Here is a 20,351-nt window from a genome sequence, read left to right on the forward strand (position 1 = left end):
CTATTCTGCAGTTATGCAAATATGTTACTCGGTAAAGCAAGCCCCACCATTAGGCAGAGTAATATTCTGTTTTAGGTTTCTGGTGGTTGCATGCATCTGCTTCTGCAATCTTACGAATCTGCTCCACCTGCAGATTTTTGAACTCTTAGTTATAATTTCCTGTTCTCCATCCTGTAAGAAAACAGTCCTGGGTACAGAAAACACAAAACATTGTTCAGTGTCAACCATAAAATGCCTTCACTAAACCCATCAGGAAAGAAGAAGCAAATAAGTGGGGATATTAAAAGGATGGGAAATAAATATAGTTAGAAACAGAAGGAGAAAGTTGCAAAAAGTAAGCAATACTCTCTTATCGGCACTGTTTTCCGCCCCATAAACTCTTAAATACACCAGTTTCCCATTAAAAGTTTATATACGTCTCCATTTTCTGACGGCTGCTTCAGCCTATCACCACCAAAATTGCAGCCTATGTTGCAGACCAATTTTTTGAAATGTTTTACGCAACACTTGCGTGTGCATGCAACTCAGATGAGTCATTTAGCAGAACTGTAGATTAGGAAAAGAATTTTTTTCACTGAACATGGGTGAACAATATTTACAATTTAACTGCTATGAATATCTCGCAGCCAACATTGTGCATAAGCATATTCATTAAAGTATTTGAAAAGCACCAATTACTATGGTTGCTTCAGTGCTAGATTGCCCTGCCGAAACATTGCTCTTCTACAATTAGATGGAAGTGGAATTAAAATTCCACCTGGGAATGCTGGAGAGGACAATGAAGAGGCAATGTGAGAACCGTCTTCAAATATGTGAACCACTGTCACATAGATGGAGCAAACTTGCTTTCTGTTGCTCCAGAGGGTAGGACTTGAATATCCAGTGACTAAGACCAAACATAAGGAAAACATTCCAGATGGTATTAACTACTTGACAGTGGAACAGGCTGTTTCAGAAGTTTTAAGCTGGGTGTGATGAATATTTGGCCTTCCTGATGCTGCTGAACTCCAGCTCCCATCAGCCCTGACAAGCATGGCCAATGCCAGGGATGATGGGAGCTGCAGTTCAGCAACACCTGAAGGGCCAAAGGTTCCCCCCACCCCCCCAATTTAAGCTGTGGCTGCTGGAAGTCCCATCTACCAGGATACTGTAATTTTTTTGCATTGAAAGAGGGTTGGCCTACATGAACTTTCTGCATCTGGTTCGCATGCAACAGAGAAGAACATTTAAAGCATCCTTAACTGCTGCAGATCTTTTTTTTTAGTTATCAGTGTGAACAAAGGGAATATTCCACAATGAAGTATATTAGGAGAAGTTTCCTAACTCCTAAACCTTAGGAGAAATGGCAGGAAGAATGGGAAGAGCTGCACAGCAGTGAAACACTCCCTGAGGAAGTGGCTGGCTCTCCTTGGCTTGGAAGTATTTAAGAAGGTAGCCATATGCCACAAATTCTATACATAGTTGCAAGACACCAACTTGGGGAGGGGGGCCTGGAGTATAAGACTTCTAAGGTACTGTAACTCCCAACTCTAACCTCCTATGAAAATAACCCTTCCATATACTAATACACACTGTATATTTCCTTTCTTCAGAGCCCAGAATTTGCCTGTGCTCTAGAAACCAGTGATTTACTGTGTTTTAAAGAAAAGAACAAAAGGAGACTATCTACAAGACAATACAGTGACTTCATTGCTGCATAAGCGTCTATGAAAACCCTTCTGTCATTGCTTCAGTCTAGCCAGTCTTCCTGTGCAGGTAAACTCAGGCAAATTTCTGAACAAGAAAGCTTTCTTGCAATTTGCATTCGGTTTGCAATTGGCAAACCAGTGCTTATGTGTTGGGGATGGATACTGAAGGACAGCAATCTTTTTGCCTAACTTTGTTAATTAGCAGTAAAACGCCATACAAGTCTACTCAGAAGAAAGTCCCGTTGAGCTCCGTGGGGCTTACTGCATAGCAAGTGGGAAGAGGATTGTGGCAACGCGGATTAGGCAGTGGGAGGTCATGGGTTTAACATGGCTTTATACCAGGCCAGGCAAATTGTCTTTCTAACCCAGCACTGTCAGTGGTTCTGTAGAGCAGGTATGGGGGGCCTCTGGCTCTACAAATATTGCTGAACTACCGATCTTGTACATGTTTACTGGGCAACAAGTCCTCTTGAACTCACTGCCTCCCATGCAAACATACATAGGTCTAGGATATCCATTTCGCGCAAAGCCACCAGCAAACCCACACCACGTCGGAGTCGGGAACTCCCCCTGGGACCTTTTCCACGTTGCAGCCCGTCCCCTCCCGCTCTCTTTCTCTGCTGGCTCCCGCCGGAGAAACCCGACCCGCCTTGCAAACGTGGCGGCCCATCGGCCTCTTCTCGGCGCCGCCCACAGAGACGCTCCCGTCCAATGGCAAGAGGCGTAATATCTTGGAAGGGCACGGGAGATCAACCGTTTGCGACCGCACTCCTGACTGGCTGGGAAGGGGGGATTCCATCGGCCGGCCCAAATTAGGTCACCCCTGTGCGTTCCTAAAAGCAACACTTTTCCAGCCGGCCTTGTGCAATTGGGGGTGGGATCGGGGGCAGGAGTGCGATCCCACGTTGAATCTTTTTTAAGTGCATGAGGGGAGGGAGAGAGAGAGAGAAGGCGAGGGGGCACGTTTGCTGGTGCTGCTGGGCTGGGAACTCCGCTTAAGCACGTGGCAGGCTTTTGCAGAGAGAGGAGCCCGCAAAGAGGCGACTTGACCCTGCACCGCCTGCTAGAAAGTTGCAAGTTTCTGCTTCTTCGGTTCTTTGCAGTGCCCCGACGTTGCCGCGCTCCCCCCCCCCCCTGCACGCCAGATCGCCCTTTGCCCGGTGCACACAATGGGCTCTGAAGCCCCTCTCCGCTACCTCGCGGCGGGGCTGCTGCTGACGCTTTGCACCCGGGGGTCTTTGGGCGTCCCCACTTTCAGAAAGGAGAGGGGAGTTCACCCGGAGCCCGAGCTCAGCGATCGGCAGCACGAAGACAACCAGAGCTTCCAGTACGACCACGAGGCCTTCCTGGGTAAAGAAGAAGCTAAAACTTTCGACCAGCTCACCCCAGAGGAGAGCAAAGAAAGGCTGGGGTAAGACCGACCTCCTCCTAGTCCCGTCCTCCCCACATAAGTTACTTGACCCGGTGAAAGTTCCTTCGCTTTATTCCTCTCCCACCCATCTTCATCTTCCCAAAGTGGAAAAATAAAAAAAGGCGCGCCTCTGGAGTTTAAAACCAAAAGCAAAACCACGCTCTACGTAAAAAAAAAAGTTTTCACTATGTCAGGTTGTCACTTTTAGCCCCAGGGAGTGTATTATGAGTTCGACAGAGGGTGCTAGGTTGGGCAGAGACGGGAGAGCTCCCAGGATTTGCTGATAACGTGGCAGAGGGGAGCCCGCCCCCCCGAAGCTGCTTGGAATGGAGGGAGCGCGGAAGGGAGGGGAGAGAGAGATGGTTTCATTCTGGGAAAGTGCACTTGTGCGGGAAAGGAAAGGCGCTTTCGGATTCTGATCGTTCCCCACTTTGTGCAGTCGATTAAAAGCCGGTGGCGGCTCTTTTGAGAGATCACTTGGCCATAGCCGCTATGGGGAAAATGGTGATCAGGAACGATGGCACTTGTTGCAGAAAAACAAACAAGCAAGCAAGCCAAAGGGTCCTTTGTCATCTTAAGAGAGCAATAATGTTATTGCATCTTAAAAGACTAAGAATGTTACTAGGCTTTCGTGGACCGGAACCCACCTCCTCCTATGCATGGAGTGTAAAGTTACAGACAGAAAGTGTGTATGGGGGGGTTATTACTATAAAGAATCAGATTCAAACAAGGTCTGGTGACAAGGTTAAAAGAAACCCTAATCCAAGCAGGTGTGCCCCATTCCCTACTCAGTTATATTGTACTGATAATGAATGGGCAAAATTTCATTTAAAAACCCCCAAAACTATCTGTTAGAAATCAGTAGGGATGCTTTTCGGTCCCTCTTGAAGTTTAGTAACTGGCTTGAAAGTTGTCATACTAAAGCCAAAATGGTTTAAAGGAAGACTGATGAGTTGGAGTTTATAGATGAGTTGGGCACTATTGGACTTGGGTGATCAGAGTCTGAGAGTGCTCAGATCACTACAGAAAACATTTGCCCCTTTTTAAGGTTCATTTAATTGCTCTACTTTGCCAATCTAGTATCAGTTTGGGTGTGCATATCGACTAGAACAATTCCCCCTGCAATCCTATTGATTTATTTTATTATTATACTTCTGCTTTTTCCTCTAAGGAGCTCAAGCCTGCATCATGTTTATCTGCAAATCAATCCTTTGAGTGACTGGATTGACTGGCCCAAGATCATATACAGTGGTACCTTGGGTTACATACGCTTCAGGTTACATACACTTCAGGTTACACACTCCGCTAACCCAGAAATAGTGCTTCAGGTTAAGAACTTTGCTTCAGGATAAGTACAGAAATCCGGCTCCGGCGGCAAGACGGCAGCAGGAGGCCCCATTAGCTAAAGTGGTGCTTCAGGTTAAGAACAGTTTCAGGTTAAGAACAGACCTCCAGTACGAATAAAGTACTTAACCCGAGGTACCACTGTAACGTGTTTCGCAGCAAAGTGGAGATTTGAACCTGGGTCTTCCCAGGCCTAGTCCACCACTCTAACCATTACACCACACTAGCTCAGAGCTGGGATGGAAGGTAGAGGAGTGTAGGTTTCCCTTAATGATGAGTGAGCGCTCCAGGCTCAGAATGCAGTTGGCACACAGGTGCAAAGTGGGGCTCTGCTTCTGTCTACCTCTGGGTTGTTGGGGGGTAGGGTGGGGGTTTCTTCTGTTTCCCCTTCCCAACTCTGGGTTTAGGGGTAGAAAGAGGAATAGATTTCCCTCCTGACCTAACGGTGCATTTGGGGAAATAACGGGAATGATATCTGCAGTAAAGTGGTAAAAATCGGTGTGAAAAGCATAGGCACAATAAAACGCTATTCATTCTTCACTGCTAAATCCCTTAAAACAGGGGCCGGGAAGCCATTAGGGTGTTCCCAGTACAAACAACCAGGGCAAAATCTGGTCAACTGATGCCATTGTGATTGAGAGGTTGGTGGTGCTACCCACCTGTCAGGCTGGGGTTGCAGATCCAGTTCCCTACCTGTGCCTTTCTTAAAAGGAAAAAAAACATCCTTAATTTGTTCGGCACCAGTTTGCAAACTTGGAACACAGAGTAGGACAATGGAAGGAAGAGTTCATTATGCTGTGTAATTTCTCCTGCATTATTCTTGCCATTTTGTATTTAGGCAATTTTATTGGCCCCATGGGATAAACATTACAGTGGTACCTCAGGTTAAGTACTTAATTCGTTCCGGAGGTCCGTTCTTAACCTGAAACACCATTTTAGCTAATGGAGCCTCCTGCTGCCGCCGCGCCACCAGAGCCCGATTTCTGTTTTTATCCTGAAGCAAAGTTCTTAACCTGAAGTACTATTTCTGGGTTAGCAGAGTGTGTAACCTGAAGCGTATGTAACCTGAAGCGTATGTAACCCGAGGTACCACTGTGTAGTGCATAGATTGGTCATTAGAGCTTCAACTTCCAGTCCCTCTGAAAAAGTTTGTGGGAAATTGTTGCAAGCACTTATCATCGTATTGGCTTTGGTAGCTTGTTTCTCACAACATGACTGTCCATAAGCACTGAAAGTTGGAAATTAAGATTTCTTCAACAGTCCAGCAATCTTTCATTCCACTATCATTTATTTGAAACCAGTGTCTCCAGCTTTTTGCTGTTGCTTTCTATGTCTGATCTGATCTTTGCGGCCTAATTCAAATGGTGGTCCCATGTTAACTGTACAGTGGTACCTCAGGTTACATACGCTTCAGGTTACAGGTGCTTCAGGTTACAGACTTCGCTAACCCAGAAATAGTACCTCAGGTTAAGAATTTTGCTTCAGGATGAGAACAGAAATCGTGTGGCGGTGGCAGGAGGCCCCATTAGCTAACGTGGTACCTCGGGTTAAGAACAGTTTCAGGTTAAGAACAGACCTCTGGAACGAATTAAGTTCTTGACCCGAGGTACCACTGTACTACCTCAGACTGCAAGTGGGAACTTAAATAACTGAATGCTCTTCCATTAAAAAAAGATATCCCTGCAAATAAACATCTAGATATCAGGGAGAAACCTAAGCTAGAATGCCCCTCCCTGGCATCTAATTTTGTGCATGGAAGTTAGTTTGTTTTAGAGTTTTTATTAACATAATTTTAATAGGACAGAACAATCCTGCCCTCATCTCCTAGAGGAGACAAGGAGAGTCTAAGGTAAAAAAACAAAACAAAACTAGCAAACAATCTATAAGTAAGCATCAGAAAGTATCAAAATTCAAGTTTACAATGTTCATAGCAGCCAGAAAGTTTTGTATGCTGCTGGGAGATGCATTTTATCTTTGCTTGCATAAACAATAAAACAGTGCTAGTCTGCCTCAAAATAATCTTTATAGTTTGTTTCTCCAGCCAGATGTGGATTATTTGTTAATTTTTCCAAACTCTCCAAACTGTCTTCTACCAATTATTTATTGGTATTTTTATGTTGTGAGTGACCCTGTGATCTTCAGATGAAGGGGAAGATCATAGCAACACATAGGAAGTTGTCTTATTTAGGGTCTAAGTTTAGACCTTTGGTCCATCTAGTTCTAGTTCAATATTGTCTATGCTGACTGTCAATGGTTTCCCAGGTCTTCAGATGGATTTTAGCCCTACTTGTAGCCTACCACTGAGCAACGGTAGGCTGGAGAAGATTTAAACACCGTGCTGACTGCAATTTGTAATACAGTAGTGTCATTTTGCTACAGTAAGCAGAGAAGGGAAGCTGGCATGCATATTGCATTTCTAAGCAGAACATTCTTCTCTAATGATAAATGTTTCTGTGGTTTTCTTTCTCCTACTGACAGTGGGAAAATGTCACATTTTCCAGCAAGTGTGGAAACGCAGTTCCACATGCTTGATCAACAATATTCCATTAGAAGAGTTTTTGACAGAGAATGACAAGGACAATCCAACTGTGACTGAGAATACGTTGTTGGCTACATGAAACTCCTTCTTTCTCCAACACACTTTCTGAGAGATAGTAGAGAACAAATATTCCAAATACCCACCTTGAAAGGCCCTGGGAGTGTTCTTGGAAGATAAAAACCTGTGAAAAAACTTCTTCTGACTCCTACTGATCTGTCTTTAAATTCAAAACTTCTAATCTGTGGCTGGCAACCAGTGTTACTCTGAGTGTTACTTAGAATAAACCCACTGAAATTGATGAACATAACTAGGTCCATTTGCGGGAGGCAGTGGAAGACAGGAGTGCCTGGCATACTCTGGTCCATGGGGTCATGAAGAGTCAGACATGACTAAACAACAACAACAACAACTAGGTCCATTAATTTCAATGTGTCTACTCCTAAGTACTCAACTTAGTTGAGTACCACACTATGTCATTTATTCAGAAATGGGTCATCATAGGTGCCATTTAGAAGCCCTGTCTCTCGCAAACATAGTTGTTCAAGAGAACCCTGCAGAAATATTTCAGTTTCTTATCATCCATTTTACTTTTTCCATTACTGCAGGAAAATTGTTAATCGAATTGATGATAACAAAGATGGCTTCGTCACCACAGAGGAACTGAAAAACTGGATTAAGCGAGTGCAGAAACGCTACATCTTCGAAAACGTGGCAAAAGTCTGGAAGGATTATGACCTCAACAAAGACAACAAAATTTCTTGGGAAGAATACAAACAAGCCACATATGGCTATTACCTCGGTGAGTAAATTTGAGAGACAAAATTGAACCGGCATACTTGGGAATCCCAGAGTGATAGCCAACATGTTTGCCCACCTGTCCTAGGATGTCAGGAAATCACAGTTCAATGGAAGAATCAGAAGCAAATTCATGGTTTGCTCCTGATTCTTCACTTTCAGCTGCAGATGTGAAAGGAGAATCTTGCACTGCTTCCCATGCCTAAAGCAAAGCTTATATATATAGCGCTGAAAGTAAGCCCTGCTTGTGGCAGGATTCACCTGCAGTTAGGGACTCCTGAGTGGAACCAGTTCTGGCAGAACTTTTATTTGGCAGAGGCAGGGGGAAATGATTTCTGATGCGCTTAACCAGGCCTGTGGGGCCAGATGTTCCTCACCTGTAATCTGAGTACTAGCTGTGCATGTCGGGGGCACAAACTCACTTTGCTTAGAAAAAAGAGAGACTACTTTACTTCTTTTGGTATTATTTCTGGAGTCATTATGACATAGCATGTGTTCTCTCCCTATGTTTTTATTAGCTTTGAAAGGGGTTAGACAAATTTGTGGAGATTAAGGCTACTAATCACAATCACGGGACGCGGGTGGCACTGTGCTTTAAACCACAGAGCCTAGGACTTGCCGATCAGAAGGTCAGCGGTTCAAATCCCCGCAACGGGGTGAGCTCCTGTTGCTCGGTCCCTGCTCCTGCCAACCTAGCAGTTCAAAAGCACGTCAAGGTGCAAGTAGATAAATAGGTACCGCTCCGGCAGGAAGGTAAACAGCTTTTCCGTGCGCTGCTCTGGTTTTGCCAGAAGCGGCTTAGTCATGCTGGCCATATGACCCGGAAGCTGTACGCTGGCTCCCTCGGCCAATAAAGCGAGATGAGCGCCGCAACCCCAGAGTCGGTGACAACTGGACCTAATAGTCAGGGGTCCCTTTACCTTAGCCACAATCACTATATAGTACGTCCAGATTCAAAGGGAGGATGGCTCTGGATACTAGTTGCTAGGAAGCGACAGCAGGAGCCGTGTATTTCACTGAAGACTTGCTGTGGGGCTTCACAGAGGCATCTTCTTGGAAGCACAGTGCTGCATGAGATAGACCTTTGGTCTAATTTATTCCTTCTAGAAGGGTTCAGGTCAGATTCAAGTTACATGTCATCTATAGGCATCACTCAGGCCTTTGTTACATACTCACCAGTCCTGTTTGTCTCCATCTTGTCTTATTATTCTGGTTTTCTAGAAAACCCAGCTGAGTTTGAAGATGCAACAGAGCAGCACAATTTCAAAAAAATGATGCCCAGGGATGAAAGAAGATTCAAAAGAGCTGACCTGGATGGTGATTCCGAAGTCACTCGCGAGGAGTTCACAGCTTTCCTTCACCCAGAGGAATTTGAGCATATGAAAGACATTGTTGTTCTAGTAAGCAGCAGAAAAGCCAATCTCCTTTCTTTTGGTTTCCGTTTATTAAAGAGGTTTGAAAGCTGGCTTCCTCATCTTTCAGGGCAAGGTTTCCCAGACAATAGTCGCCAGCTATTTCAACAGGAAGGAAAGCTGTTTAAATAATCCTGCTTTGGTTATTTAAACGTGACCTGCTTGGTGACCTCCCTAATATGTTGATCAATATCACATGAATAGCTAGAAAGCTTGGAAGCAAAGTGATAGGTTAGGCCTGAACCAGTTTTGCCCGGAATGTTGTCATCTTTAAGTGTGCTGCTGAGCACTTCCATCAGACAAGCAACCTGATTTTATCATACTACATTGGCTGACACTACAGTGTGGGGAAAATTTTTTAAACTGATTTTGTAGCTAATGCAGCATCCTGTGTAAGTCAATGCAACCAGAACTGCACATTTCTGTTGCACCTGCCTTTGGTAAACCCTTTCAGCCTCCTGGATTTTACAGGCACACCACTGCTTCAGCAAGACAACGCAGGTCCATTGTAGTGGCCTATGAGATGAGGTTTACAGAGTTGCCTATGCCCCATCACCACCTCGCTCTTCCTCAGATGTCCCTTATTCAGGGACTTGCTAGGACACAAAGTTTCTGGACCAGGTATGGTGAACCTGTGGCCCTCCAGATGTTCTTGGACTCCCCCATAATATGGCTAATGGGCAGGGATAATAGGAGCAACATCTGGAGGACAAGAGGTTCCCCATCCCTGGTCTGCACTGACTGGAAGCAGCTCTCAAGGGTATCAAGACAAGAGTCTTTCCCAGCCCTGCATGGATATGCCATGGAGTTAACCCAACACCTAATGCATGTAAAGCATGTTCTCGGTTACTAAGCTACAGCCCTTTCTTAGTTGTAGGGACTGGGTACATCATTCCTGATTTAGATGACAGAATAGAATTCTTTTATTCTAGACCTTTGTTTTTTAATTTTATGTTGTGAACCACCCTGAGATCTATGGGCATAGGGTGGTAAACAAAATAAATAAAGAAACAATAGATTAAAAATTTATTTTATTATTAAGCTTAGAATAAGCTTTTCTTTAATTTCATAAGATATTAATTCATTTATAGCAGTCCCTATCGCTTATCAAGGTTTATTGTGAAGATATCTCTCTCTATATATATATCTGCATGACAAGTTCTATTTTAGTAGTTTGGCGGATTTTTAAATGAATACACTTTTATGAGTTTGGGGGTTTACTTTTGGGGGATTTTTTTTAAGCTTAGGGATAATATTTTCTCTTTGTCAATATTATATCATTATTGATATTTCCGTGTGTGTGTGTGTGTGTGTGTGTGTGTGTGTGTGTGTGTTAAGACTTTACCCTTGATGTAAAGTGACAGCTCAGAATGAAATGGTTTTATAATCAGTTTGGGCAACAAATACACACCTCTGCAATGACAGCTTTTTTCCCTTATTGTGACAGGAAACCCTGGAGGACATAGACAAAAATGAGGATGGATTTGTGGATCAAGATGAATACATTGGTAAGCTGCAGCAAGGGGATTTCCAATATTTATTATTTTATTTTAAAAGTTTTATTATGCCTAGTTTGGACAGTCTTCTTCCCAAGTCAAGGGGAGAAAGAGGCATGCGACATTTGTCATGTCTAGTTTGGACCTCAGATTACCAAAGTACATGGCACCCTCTGTGGTTCTCTCAGTGGAAGTGGGCGCCTTTGGAGTGCTGGTTGTGTCAACCCCATATATTACAAAAAGGGATCTTCTGGATGCATAACAATGAAGCAGGCCCCTGTTGATTCCCCTCATGTTCTTCCATTTTCAAAGCACCATTGGCATTTGCCGCAGAGTGCTTAATGTTGTTCAGTACTAAGGAGTTAATATGAGAGAAGTAATTCTTGGGGCACCGAGGCTTCCCTCCCACCCCCCAAGTCTCTCTAAAAGCCATCCAGTTTCATGTAGATGATTTTTGTTTCCCCAAGTTTCCTTCTGCCTTTTATTCCCTTTCCCACTATTGCTCGTTTGATTCTGATGTTATTCACACAGACACTTGCTGGCAGAGACAAGATGCAATGTTGCTCTGGGTCCTTTTTCTTCCCATACTTCTGAACCTAGCATAAAAGATTGTGATTGCGTCGTAAGAGGGGATCTTGAAAGAGTTGTGACTTTTCCAGCCTTAGAAGAAACCTACTGAGTGAAAGGCATTAGGGCCAAAGTTCTCCTTTACATTTTATTTTTAAAAAATATACGTTTCTCCATCAGGATGAATAACAAAAGGTGATAAAGCAACATGGAACCTTATCAAAATGCCACATAGATAGCATAACAAATACAACTCTAATAGTAAAAACCAAAATAGAGATGCAGTTTTTTGTCTTTGTAGAAAAAGAGGGTGGGGGGCTTTTGCTGAGGGTGCTTATAACTATTTGAGCCATTGAAGGCAAGAACCTGGGTCAGTTGCTCGTGAGCATGAGAAACGAGGAGTGAGTGGACAATCCCTGGTGTGAGACAGAATGCAAAATGTTGCTGAGCCCATTTCATTGTTTTAGTAATCTATATGTCCTTATTCACTTTGCCCAGGTATTTGACTAAACTAGAAATTCCAATTGTAGTTTAACTTGTTTTATGATGGAGCCCTTAGTCTGCTTAGTCTATTCATTGGACTGGTTTTGATGAATTCTCTTAATTTTTGTACATTGGGAGGAACATTATGATCATTTGTCTGCACAAACACTTCTGCTTGCTAAACGGAGCAATCTTTCTCGGGGTTCCAACCTCCCCCAGAGCCCATAGGGTGTGGCCCACACAGGAAGAGAAGAGGGATGGAAAGCCTGCTGCAATAGCAGGACTCGTTGTGCTAGCTCACACTAGTGCAATTGCTTAGTTGAAACTGGCCCATTTCTATAAATTTTTTCCTGTATATTTTTATTATTTTATTATTCCCTGTTCTGGGATTGAAATATTCAGTGAAGAGCGGGTTATAAAATCTTAGATAGATGATAGATAGATAGATAGATAGATAGATAGATAGATAGATAGATAGATAGAGATAGATGATAGATAGACAGACAGACAGACAGCACATGGAAGAGATAAAGAGAGTAAGTAGCAGGTAGGATCTTATTTTTTCTACTTGAGAAGTATAGTCAGACTTCCATAAAAGTTATGGATAGCATATGGCTAGTTTCCAATACCTGTGTGGATGACAACAGTAATTCAATGGACGAACAGGAATACAGTGGTACCTTGGGTTACAGATGCTTCAGTTTATAGATGCTTCAGGTTACAGACTCTGCTAACTCAGAAATAGTACCTCGGGTTAAGAACTTTGCTTCAGAAATCGCGCGGTGGCGGCAGCAGGAGGTCCTATTAGCTAAAGTGGTGTCTCAGGTTAAGAACAGTTCCAGGTTAAGAACAGACCTCCAAAACGAATTAAGTTCTTAACCTGAGGTACCACTGTATGCCTTTTTCTACACTGTGTGCAATGCAGTGTGTGATGTGCACTCTCCACAAATGGAAGCCCTCACTAATGGCTGACTACTTCACATGATTTCTCTTTCCTCATGAGAAATTATGAGATTCCACCTTCCTTGTCCACAGAACCACTGTCATTCTTATACATGTGTGGAGGAGAGGAGAGGATACTCCTCCTTTGTGCAAAGACTCTTGCCACTTCGGCCAGCAGCCGGACTGGGCCTAGATATTGGTTCGTTTGGGGGTTTTTTTGTATTAACTTTCAACAGCACTAAGGCTGTATAAGCTTGCCAATGGCCAGGGGAATAATCCCCATGTAGATCTCAAAGTCTGACAGATACCATCAGCCTCTGACAGATACCATCAGCCTCATTACCACCATCGTATGGCTTAATTGAGCATTACAAATACGTTGACAAAAGTTAAAAGCCCACATCACTTTTTACTAGACTGCCCAGCAACAAAAATCCTGATGTAAATCATTTGTGGTATATCAGCAGCATGAAACAAACAAACAAACTCTGTACATGTAGAAGATGTTTGTGCCTGCTTATCTGGAGGCAGTTCTCATTCTTTATAGGTGAGCAGTGATATTCAAAGCCAAGTTAATTGTGCCCAAAGTAGATGGTATGATGGGAATGCAGCTTTTCTTCAGGTGTTTGGCTGGAGCATTGCTCTCCATCTTTTCTGGCAGGTCTTGATAAGTTAATGCAGAAGTGAGCAAGCCCAGGCCTGGTACCTAATGTGGCCTTTTAGGCCTCCTTATCCATATAAGTTCCATCCCCTGGAACTTTCCTTAGGCCACACCCCTCACTTAGCCTTGCTTTTCACCCTGAATGCTGTTCCCTGGCTGGAATATGTCCTTGAACTTTGCTAATGCCTCTTGCTTGTCTAGATGGAGGAGAGGGAGGCCTGATGAGCTGGAAAAGCTTCCCCTCCCTTGAGGTAGCAGAACAGTTATTGAATGGTATGGGCGTAGTGATAACAGGGAAGGTACTAGGCTGATAAGTCATAATTCAATAGGTAACTCATAGCAGTGTTCCATCTGTCTTCACGAGGGTAATTTACGCAGTCAATAGCTGGAAAATGACACCTCTTTCTAATACACCATATATAATGACTTGTATCTTCAAAGATGCACTCAAAATTACCTACTAAGTTGTACTTATTGGCCTTGCATCACCTTACATTATTTCCTGCTCTTCATGTGGCCTACTGCTTTGTTGTGGAGAGGAAATTGCAGATCAGAGTAGCAGATCTAGCTTCTAGGAAAGGGGAAAATGTATATATGTTGTGTGAGATATTTAAGCTTGTGGGGGTTGCCTCCTTATGGCGGTGATTGGCATTATTACCCTGAGAGCAGCTGGCACAGTAAAATGCAGAATGAAGATAAAGACAAGATGGGCCTACCACCAAGCAAACATAGAATAGGCATAGAGAGCAGGTCATCATTGTGAAAGTATTTAGAGTGAAGCCTCCCCTCCCCAGGATTTATAACCTCCTGGTTATAAATTAAGAATGGAAGAAAGTGTAACAAATAACAATAAATAATAAACATGACACTGTTTCAGCTGATATGTTTGCGCATGAAGATGGTGGTCCAGAACCTGACTGGGTAATAACTGAACGGGAGCAGTTTGCAGATTTTCGGGATCTCAACAAGGATGGGAAGATGGATAAAGAGGAGATACGGCACTGGATTCTCCCACAAGACTATGATCATGCACAAGCTGAAGCCAGGCACTTAGTATATGAGTCGGATGTCGACAAGGTACTTAGTTCTTTCACAGAGTTCATGAATGGTAGATTATTGGTTTACTTGCTGCCTTTTTATATAATGTCAGCCTACCAAGAGTCAAACCTGAAGGACTATGTAAGGAGATCACTAAAAAAATTGATATAAATATGATAACGTTAATGCCACCCACTGATCATTCAGGAAACACAGAAAATTTATGGTGGAAGTGGTAGAGATCCAAATGTTAGACCCAAATGATAAGAGTTTACATTAAGTGTTCTAATTCTGAGATCAATGTGTGGTCATATTTGCATCAAATTCTGTGTGCTGTATTAACTTTTCATATCAGTGGAAGTGTGCAAATAAATTCCACAGAACTTTCAATGCCTACAAATCATGATACCTATGTGCTACCTCCATATATGCCTTTGGATTACCAGTTATTGGTGAGCGGCAGCAGAAAAATGTTGGTGAACCACATGGGCCTTTTATATGATCCAGCAGGGCTCTTTTTCCATGTTGTAATCCTGCCATTGTAATGAACGGGGAAACATTTTATGCTGGAGGAGCCCAGATATTCACATCAAACTCCATAATACAGAAGGGAACTGGGCTTGATTAGTTCAGAGACACTCCCCACTCTGCAACTAGAAATATGAAAGATAGTGGTGTAGGCTGTGTTATTTGATTGATATGTTTATATTCCCTGCCTTCTCCCACATCCATGCCTATCCAGCATATAAGAGAAACAGATTCTAGCAATGAAACTTGATAAAGTAAAATCTTTATAAACTTTATAAATTTATAAAGTTAAATCCTACAAATACAAAGCTAATATGTTTAAAAAATCCAAGGGCAGCCTAAAATTGACATAAGATAGCCCAGGGTAATAGACCAGCCTCCACTACAAATTTCAAAAGAGTGCTCTTGTTTAGTGTTCCAGTCAGTCCCCCTCCAGGACACTATTCCATCTTCGTTTTTTTGGCCAACAGTCTGTCAGCATTCTGAGGACACATAGTCTTCATTTATATAATTTTGGCGGGGATGGGTGTGTGTGTGTGACTAGATACTTTTATACTTTGGTAAACCTCAGAGCTCTACTGACATTTGGTTAAACACAAAGAGTGCTTATGTTGCCCACTCTTTGAGTAAATACAGCTTATGAGTATATTGCCTCATGCCATGAGGGTCTTTTCTTAGTGAATCACAGAGCAGAATAAAGTTCTGTTGTTTTTAGACACAGCACTCAAACCCTTTAATAGAAGCTCAGTTTAGATTATACTAAAGATTTTCATTTCCACCCCCTCCAGGACCACATGTTAACCAAAGAAGAGATTTTGGACAACTGGAATATGTTTGTTGGAAGCCAAGCAACAAATTATGGAGAAGACCTCACAAAAAACCATGATGAGCTATGATGTTTTTTGAGAAGCAAATACACTAGAGACTTGGGTCATGTTTTCCTGTATATAACCAAAGTAATAGCGGCTATTTTAGCAGATTATATTTTTAATAAGGCTGTTTTTAGCATTGTTGAATATACAATAGGTTTACCACTTTTTTAATTGCACATTTTTATTATACATTTCAGTATAATTTTGAGGATGCACTTTTTAGTTATAGCTTTTGATACACTTTCACCTCAGCCATAAATACTCAGACTTGGAATTCTCACTGACATTGGTGAGACTTAGCTTGTAAAATGTAGTATGGAAGATGAGTAGCCTCACAGGATACCTTTGTATGTTGTTGACTCACACTGCAAGTGTGTGTGTGGCAGGTTGCTAATGGTTCAGTGCTCCCTCATAACACATTAAAAAATGTCAGGCTGCAATTCTGTACACATCTAGCTGGGAGTAACTCCTGTTAAAGTCAGTGGGACTTCTGAGTAGACGTATACAGGATTGCACAATAGGTAGGATAGTCTTCCTGACATGCTGGCTTCCTTTGATAGAGGAGACTTTTTCATAAGGACAGAAGAAGAACTGTACTGAATCAGGCCATCTGTTCCAGCATCCTGTTCTTGCAGAGGCTAAGAGATGCCTATGGGAAGCCTTGAAGCAGGACCTAAATGCAACAGCACTTTCCTCCCTTGGGATTTCCATGTGTACAGAGTTTGGGCTTCCCATCCACTTCCATGGCAGTGGTGGCTTTCACGTTCCCTTGCAGATGGAGAAGCCCTGGGTGGAGGGAACTATATGAATGGTTGGAAGCTCCTGCCTTGGCTTAAAGACATCGTCCTAAATTAGAACCAATAAATGTCATTGGCATTTGAAAGACATCATTGCCACACGGTGTGATGTTTCTGTTCAAACGGCAGAGCTGCTGCTTTCTACACTTTCCCTGTGTTTGGTAGAGTGATCCACTTCATATTTATGAAGTGGGTTTTACTGAATATTATGGGTGGATAGCAGTCATTTCACAGTGGAAATGAAGACACACCGCATTTCCAAACTGGGCCTTTTGTGAGCATTCATGAGCCTTTGGACTTTGTATTGAATTTCCAGAGAGGCTATACAGCACAAGAGTCTGAGTTTGTTGTATGTGTGTATATACATATGCATTGCCACTTTAAGGAGGTTTTATGCTATCAGCTAATAAAAGCTTTTAATTTAGGGGCTTAGAGAGGAGCTGTATTTCAGAATGCATATGAGCTGTTGCATATGATACAATTGCATTTTTGCCTGTATTGACTTGAAGATACGAACGATAAAAAATATTACATCTTTTGGATAATAAAGGTCTTAAAGTGGGAATGAAGAAGGGATTCATACAAAATCTTAAAATGCTAGTTTGCTCATGTCCTGATGAAATTTTCCTGCCTGTGATATCAAGTGGGGAGGGAAACATACAGCATAAGAATGTTAACATGCAATGTAATTTATATATCAAGGGGCAGGGTTTATCCCTTGCTCATCCCTGAGAGCTGTTTACTGAGAGCTGTGTAAGAGTAAAACTTTTTCCCATTTCTCCCCCCCCCATCTGCAACCTAGACAAAGAATGCCTCTTTCAAAAATGGCACAAAGCTGCATTTTGTGAAATGCATTGTTAGTGACATGAAGGTGAGAAGTGGAATCGCTGCAAACACCACTGCTCCCCCCCCCCCAAGCTGCAAGAAACTCACATTTTTTTTCTGGGCAATGGGTACAATAAGGGGATACACTCTGTGGAAGTGAGAAAGCTGAAGATTACTAGCTAGGCAAACCAATGAATGCTTACCAAGCCCAACCACAATTTGTGGAATCTTGCTGGGGATCCTTAATTTGGCTGTAGCTCCCTGATGTAGGTCCCATATATGTTTGGAGATGCTCAAAGCAACTGTATAGAGTAGAAAGAGGGTTTTTAGAGAGGGCTCACTGACAGATTCTTGTTTGAGCCTTAAGTAAGGTGATGCTTACTTAATTTTAGCAATAAAATAGCCTCATGGATTTATTTACTAGAAGAAGAGTTTGGATTTGATATCCCGCTTTATCACTACCCGAAGGAGTCTCAAAGCGGCTAACAATCTCCTTTCCCTTCCTCCCCCACAACAAACACTCTGTGAGGTGAGTGGGGCTGAGAGACTTCAGAGAAGTGTGACTGGCCCAAGGTCACCCAGCAGCTGCATGTGGAGGAGCGGAGACGCGAACCCGGTTCACCAGATTACAAATCCACCGCTCTTAACCACTACACCACGCTGGCGCTAGACCATTCTCTCCACAATAGGTGCTAGGCCTGCTGGAGTTTTCCATTGCCCTGGCCTACCAGATCCCCATGTGTTCAGCCCCCACCCCTCAAATGTGCATGCCCCTGAAGATTGGTGTAAGGAACTGCCACCAGAAGATCCGAAAAAGGCAGTGGGGAAAAAATCCAATTAATTTTGGATTTTAATCACTTCGGTAACACATTGGAGCCTTGGTTATAGTGTAAGGTGATTTTTTTTTTAAGGAGTAAATCACATTTCCTAATTGGACTAACCTTGAAATATTTTGGTAATCCATATTTAGGCACAATCTGTTTCAACTGGAAACTAGCACTGGTGACCCACAAAGCAATAAACAGGCAGGCAGCTGTTACTACTGCATGCTTTCTGCAACTTCAGTAACAGTGAATATGTGCAGTGTACTAAATTCTCCTTTCAAGCTCAATGCACCGAGCAAGAGTAACTCTAAAAGAGACTAGGGCTCCTGGGTTTAAATTTAACACTATTTAAGGAAAGCAAACCTTTGCTAGGGGACATAGCTGTTAACATTGTGATTTTTCAAGCATTAGGGTTCTAATGGGGTTTGACTGTTCCAGAGATAACATATTTTTTTCTAGGTAACATATATCAAGTCCGATTACGAGCAAAAGCTACAAAATTTTACTGTAATGTGAAATACTGTAATGTCAGATAGCATTATTTATCTGCTTAATATGACAAAAAGCATTAATTGCTGGGAGCCATGATTCAGTCCAGCAATATGGAAATCCCATTTTGTGCCTATCTCATCAGTTGTTGCAGAGTTTTCCTAATGAATTGTGATGTGAGATTCTGCTGGGAAATGTGTTTGTCTCTCCCCCCCACCCCCACTTGCAGGTTCAGTGTGCTCACTGTTGTGACATAGATCCTCCATTAACTAAATGTTTTCATTAAGGTAGTGCCACGACACATCACGGGCGCATCTCTTTCCTCTTCGATATCTGGAATAGCCGTAATCATTACTCCACATGCAGTTTTAATTATTAGGATTTACCAAACGGACTAAGTGGCTAATGTTCATTGTTTTAAAAGTCCCTCTTAACTATTCAATCAGATTAAATGTGTCATCCATTTCCAATCGAGGTGGTATGCATATATCCCACAGGAAAGGGAAAATGCAGCACAATCTGATCTAATGACTTTTACATAAAGGTTGCCTTAATGCTTTACATTTTGCAACACACAAACTGATCTTAATTCCCACTGAAGTCAGTCGTAAGTTTCTCATAAAATTGAGGATAGGAGCAGAAACCACACCTTCTTCCTGGTTAATAGTGATCATTGACTATAAGAAAAACTAATTTTACACACATACGTTTGACCTCAAGTGCATTCACCCCTGTCCATGGTAGTAGGCTTGTGCATGCAGATGCATCTGGATACATATGATCACAATGCTCACGTAGACCCCATTAACTGGACGCATATTTTGATGTGGATGCCTGGAGGTGGTGGTCTCGACCACTTTGGCCACACCTGCCACTGGCATATGACTCCAAGAGGGTTGGTAAAAAGACAGTAGCAGCCAATGTGGTGGGACAGAATTCCCCTTCACTCACACCAGTATTGCTGCAGCTTACCTGGTGATGTAGGAGCCAACTCCTAGAGGCCAAAGGGGCGTCATCCCTCCAATAACATATTTGAAGAGGCTGTCCCCCTCCCCATGATGATGGGCATTGCCATTCAAATGGTGTATGTGCACCACACCATGTGATTGATTATGTGGGGTGGGACTTACCTGTCCCTCAATACTTTATTCAAATTGCACCTCCTGCCTGGTGTGGGGGGTGGCGTTGCACTTGTAATAATAATAATAATAATAATAATAAATTTATTATTTATACCCCGCCCATCTGGCTGGGTTTCCCCAGCCACTCTGGGCGGCTTCCAACTGAATATTAAAAACAGTACAGCACCAGACATTAAAAACTTCCCTAAAGAGGGCTGCCTTCAGTTGTCTTTTAAAAGTAAAATAGTTGTTAATTGCTTTGACATCTGCTGGGAGGGCGTTCCACAGGGCAGGCGCCACTACTGAGAAGGCCCTCTGCCTGGTTCCCTGTAAGGAGCTCCTTGTAGGAGTCTTCCACCAGGGTACTGGCCACTTCTCACCTCACCACCACTCTGCCCAGCCTATAGCAACCAGGTTAGATGTAGCAACACCAATCAGGAGGCTGGCACAGCTTATGCCCTACCACATGGGGGACTACTGCTAAGAGGAATTTAAAAGGTTCCCTGCATTATACAGCCA

The 20,351-nt window shown here is 42.9% G+C and overlaps 1 protein-coding gene across 1 annotated transcript; it reads left to right on the forward strand.

The window, feature by feature from the left end:
- Positions 1-2,654: 2,654 nt before the first annotated feature.
- Positions 2,655-16,997, forward strand: RCN1 (reticulocalbin 1). The gene is made up of 6 exons (XM_081883072.1): positions 2,655-3,099; positions 7,588-7,781; positions 8,999-9,177; positions 10,637-10,697; positions 14,216-14,415; positions 15,693-16,997. Exons 1-6 carry the CDS (start codon positions 2,858-2,860, stop codon positions 15,798-15,800), a joined length of 984 nt encoding a protein of 327 aa, XP_081739198.1. The 5' UTR covers positions 2,655-2,857; the 3' UTR covers positions 15,801-16,997.
- The last annotated feature ends 3,354 nt before the right edge of the window (positions 16,998-20,351 follow it).

This window comes from Podarcis melisellensis, assembly GCF_964234715.1.
Source record: "Podarcis melisellensis genome assembly, chromosome: 1".
In the NCBI taxonomy this organism is placed as follows: Eukaryota; Metazoa; Chordata; class Lepidosauria; order Squamata; family Lacertidae; genus Podarcis; species Podarcis melisellensis.

What these genes read in the sequence shown, in the direction of transcription:
- RCN1 (XM_081883072.1), top strand. Translation starts at nt 2,858, where the DNA reads ATGGGCTCTGAAGCCCCTCTCCGCTACCTCGCGGCGGGGCTGCTGCTG. An exon ending in CACATATGGCTATTACCTCG is followed by an intron (nt 7,782 to 8,998) that starts GTGAGTAAATTT and finishes CTGGTTTTCTAG; the next exon opens with AAAACCCAGCTGAGTTTGAA. An exon ending in TGAAAGACATTGTTGTTCTA is followed by an intron (nt 9,178 to 10,636) that starts GTAAGCAGCAGA and finishes TTATTGTGACAG; the next exon opens with GAAACCCTGGAGGACATAGA.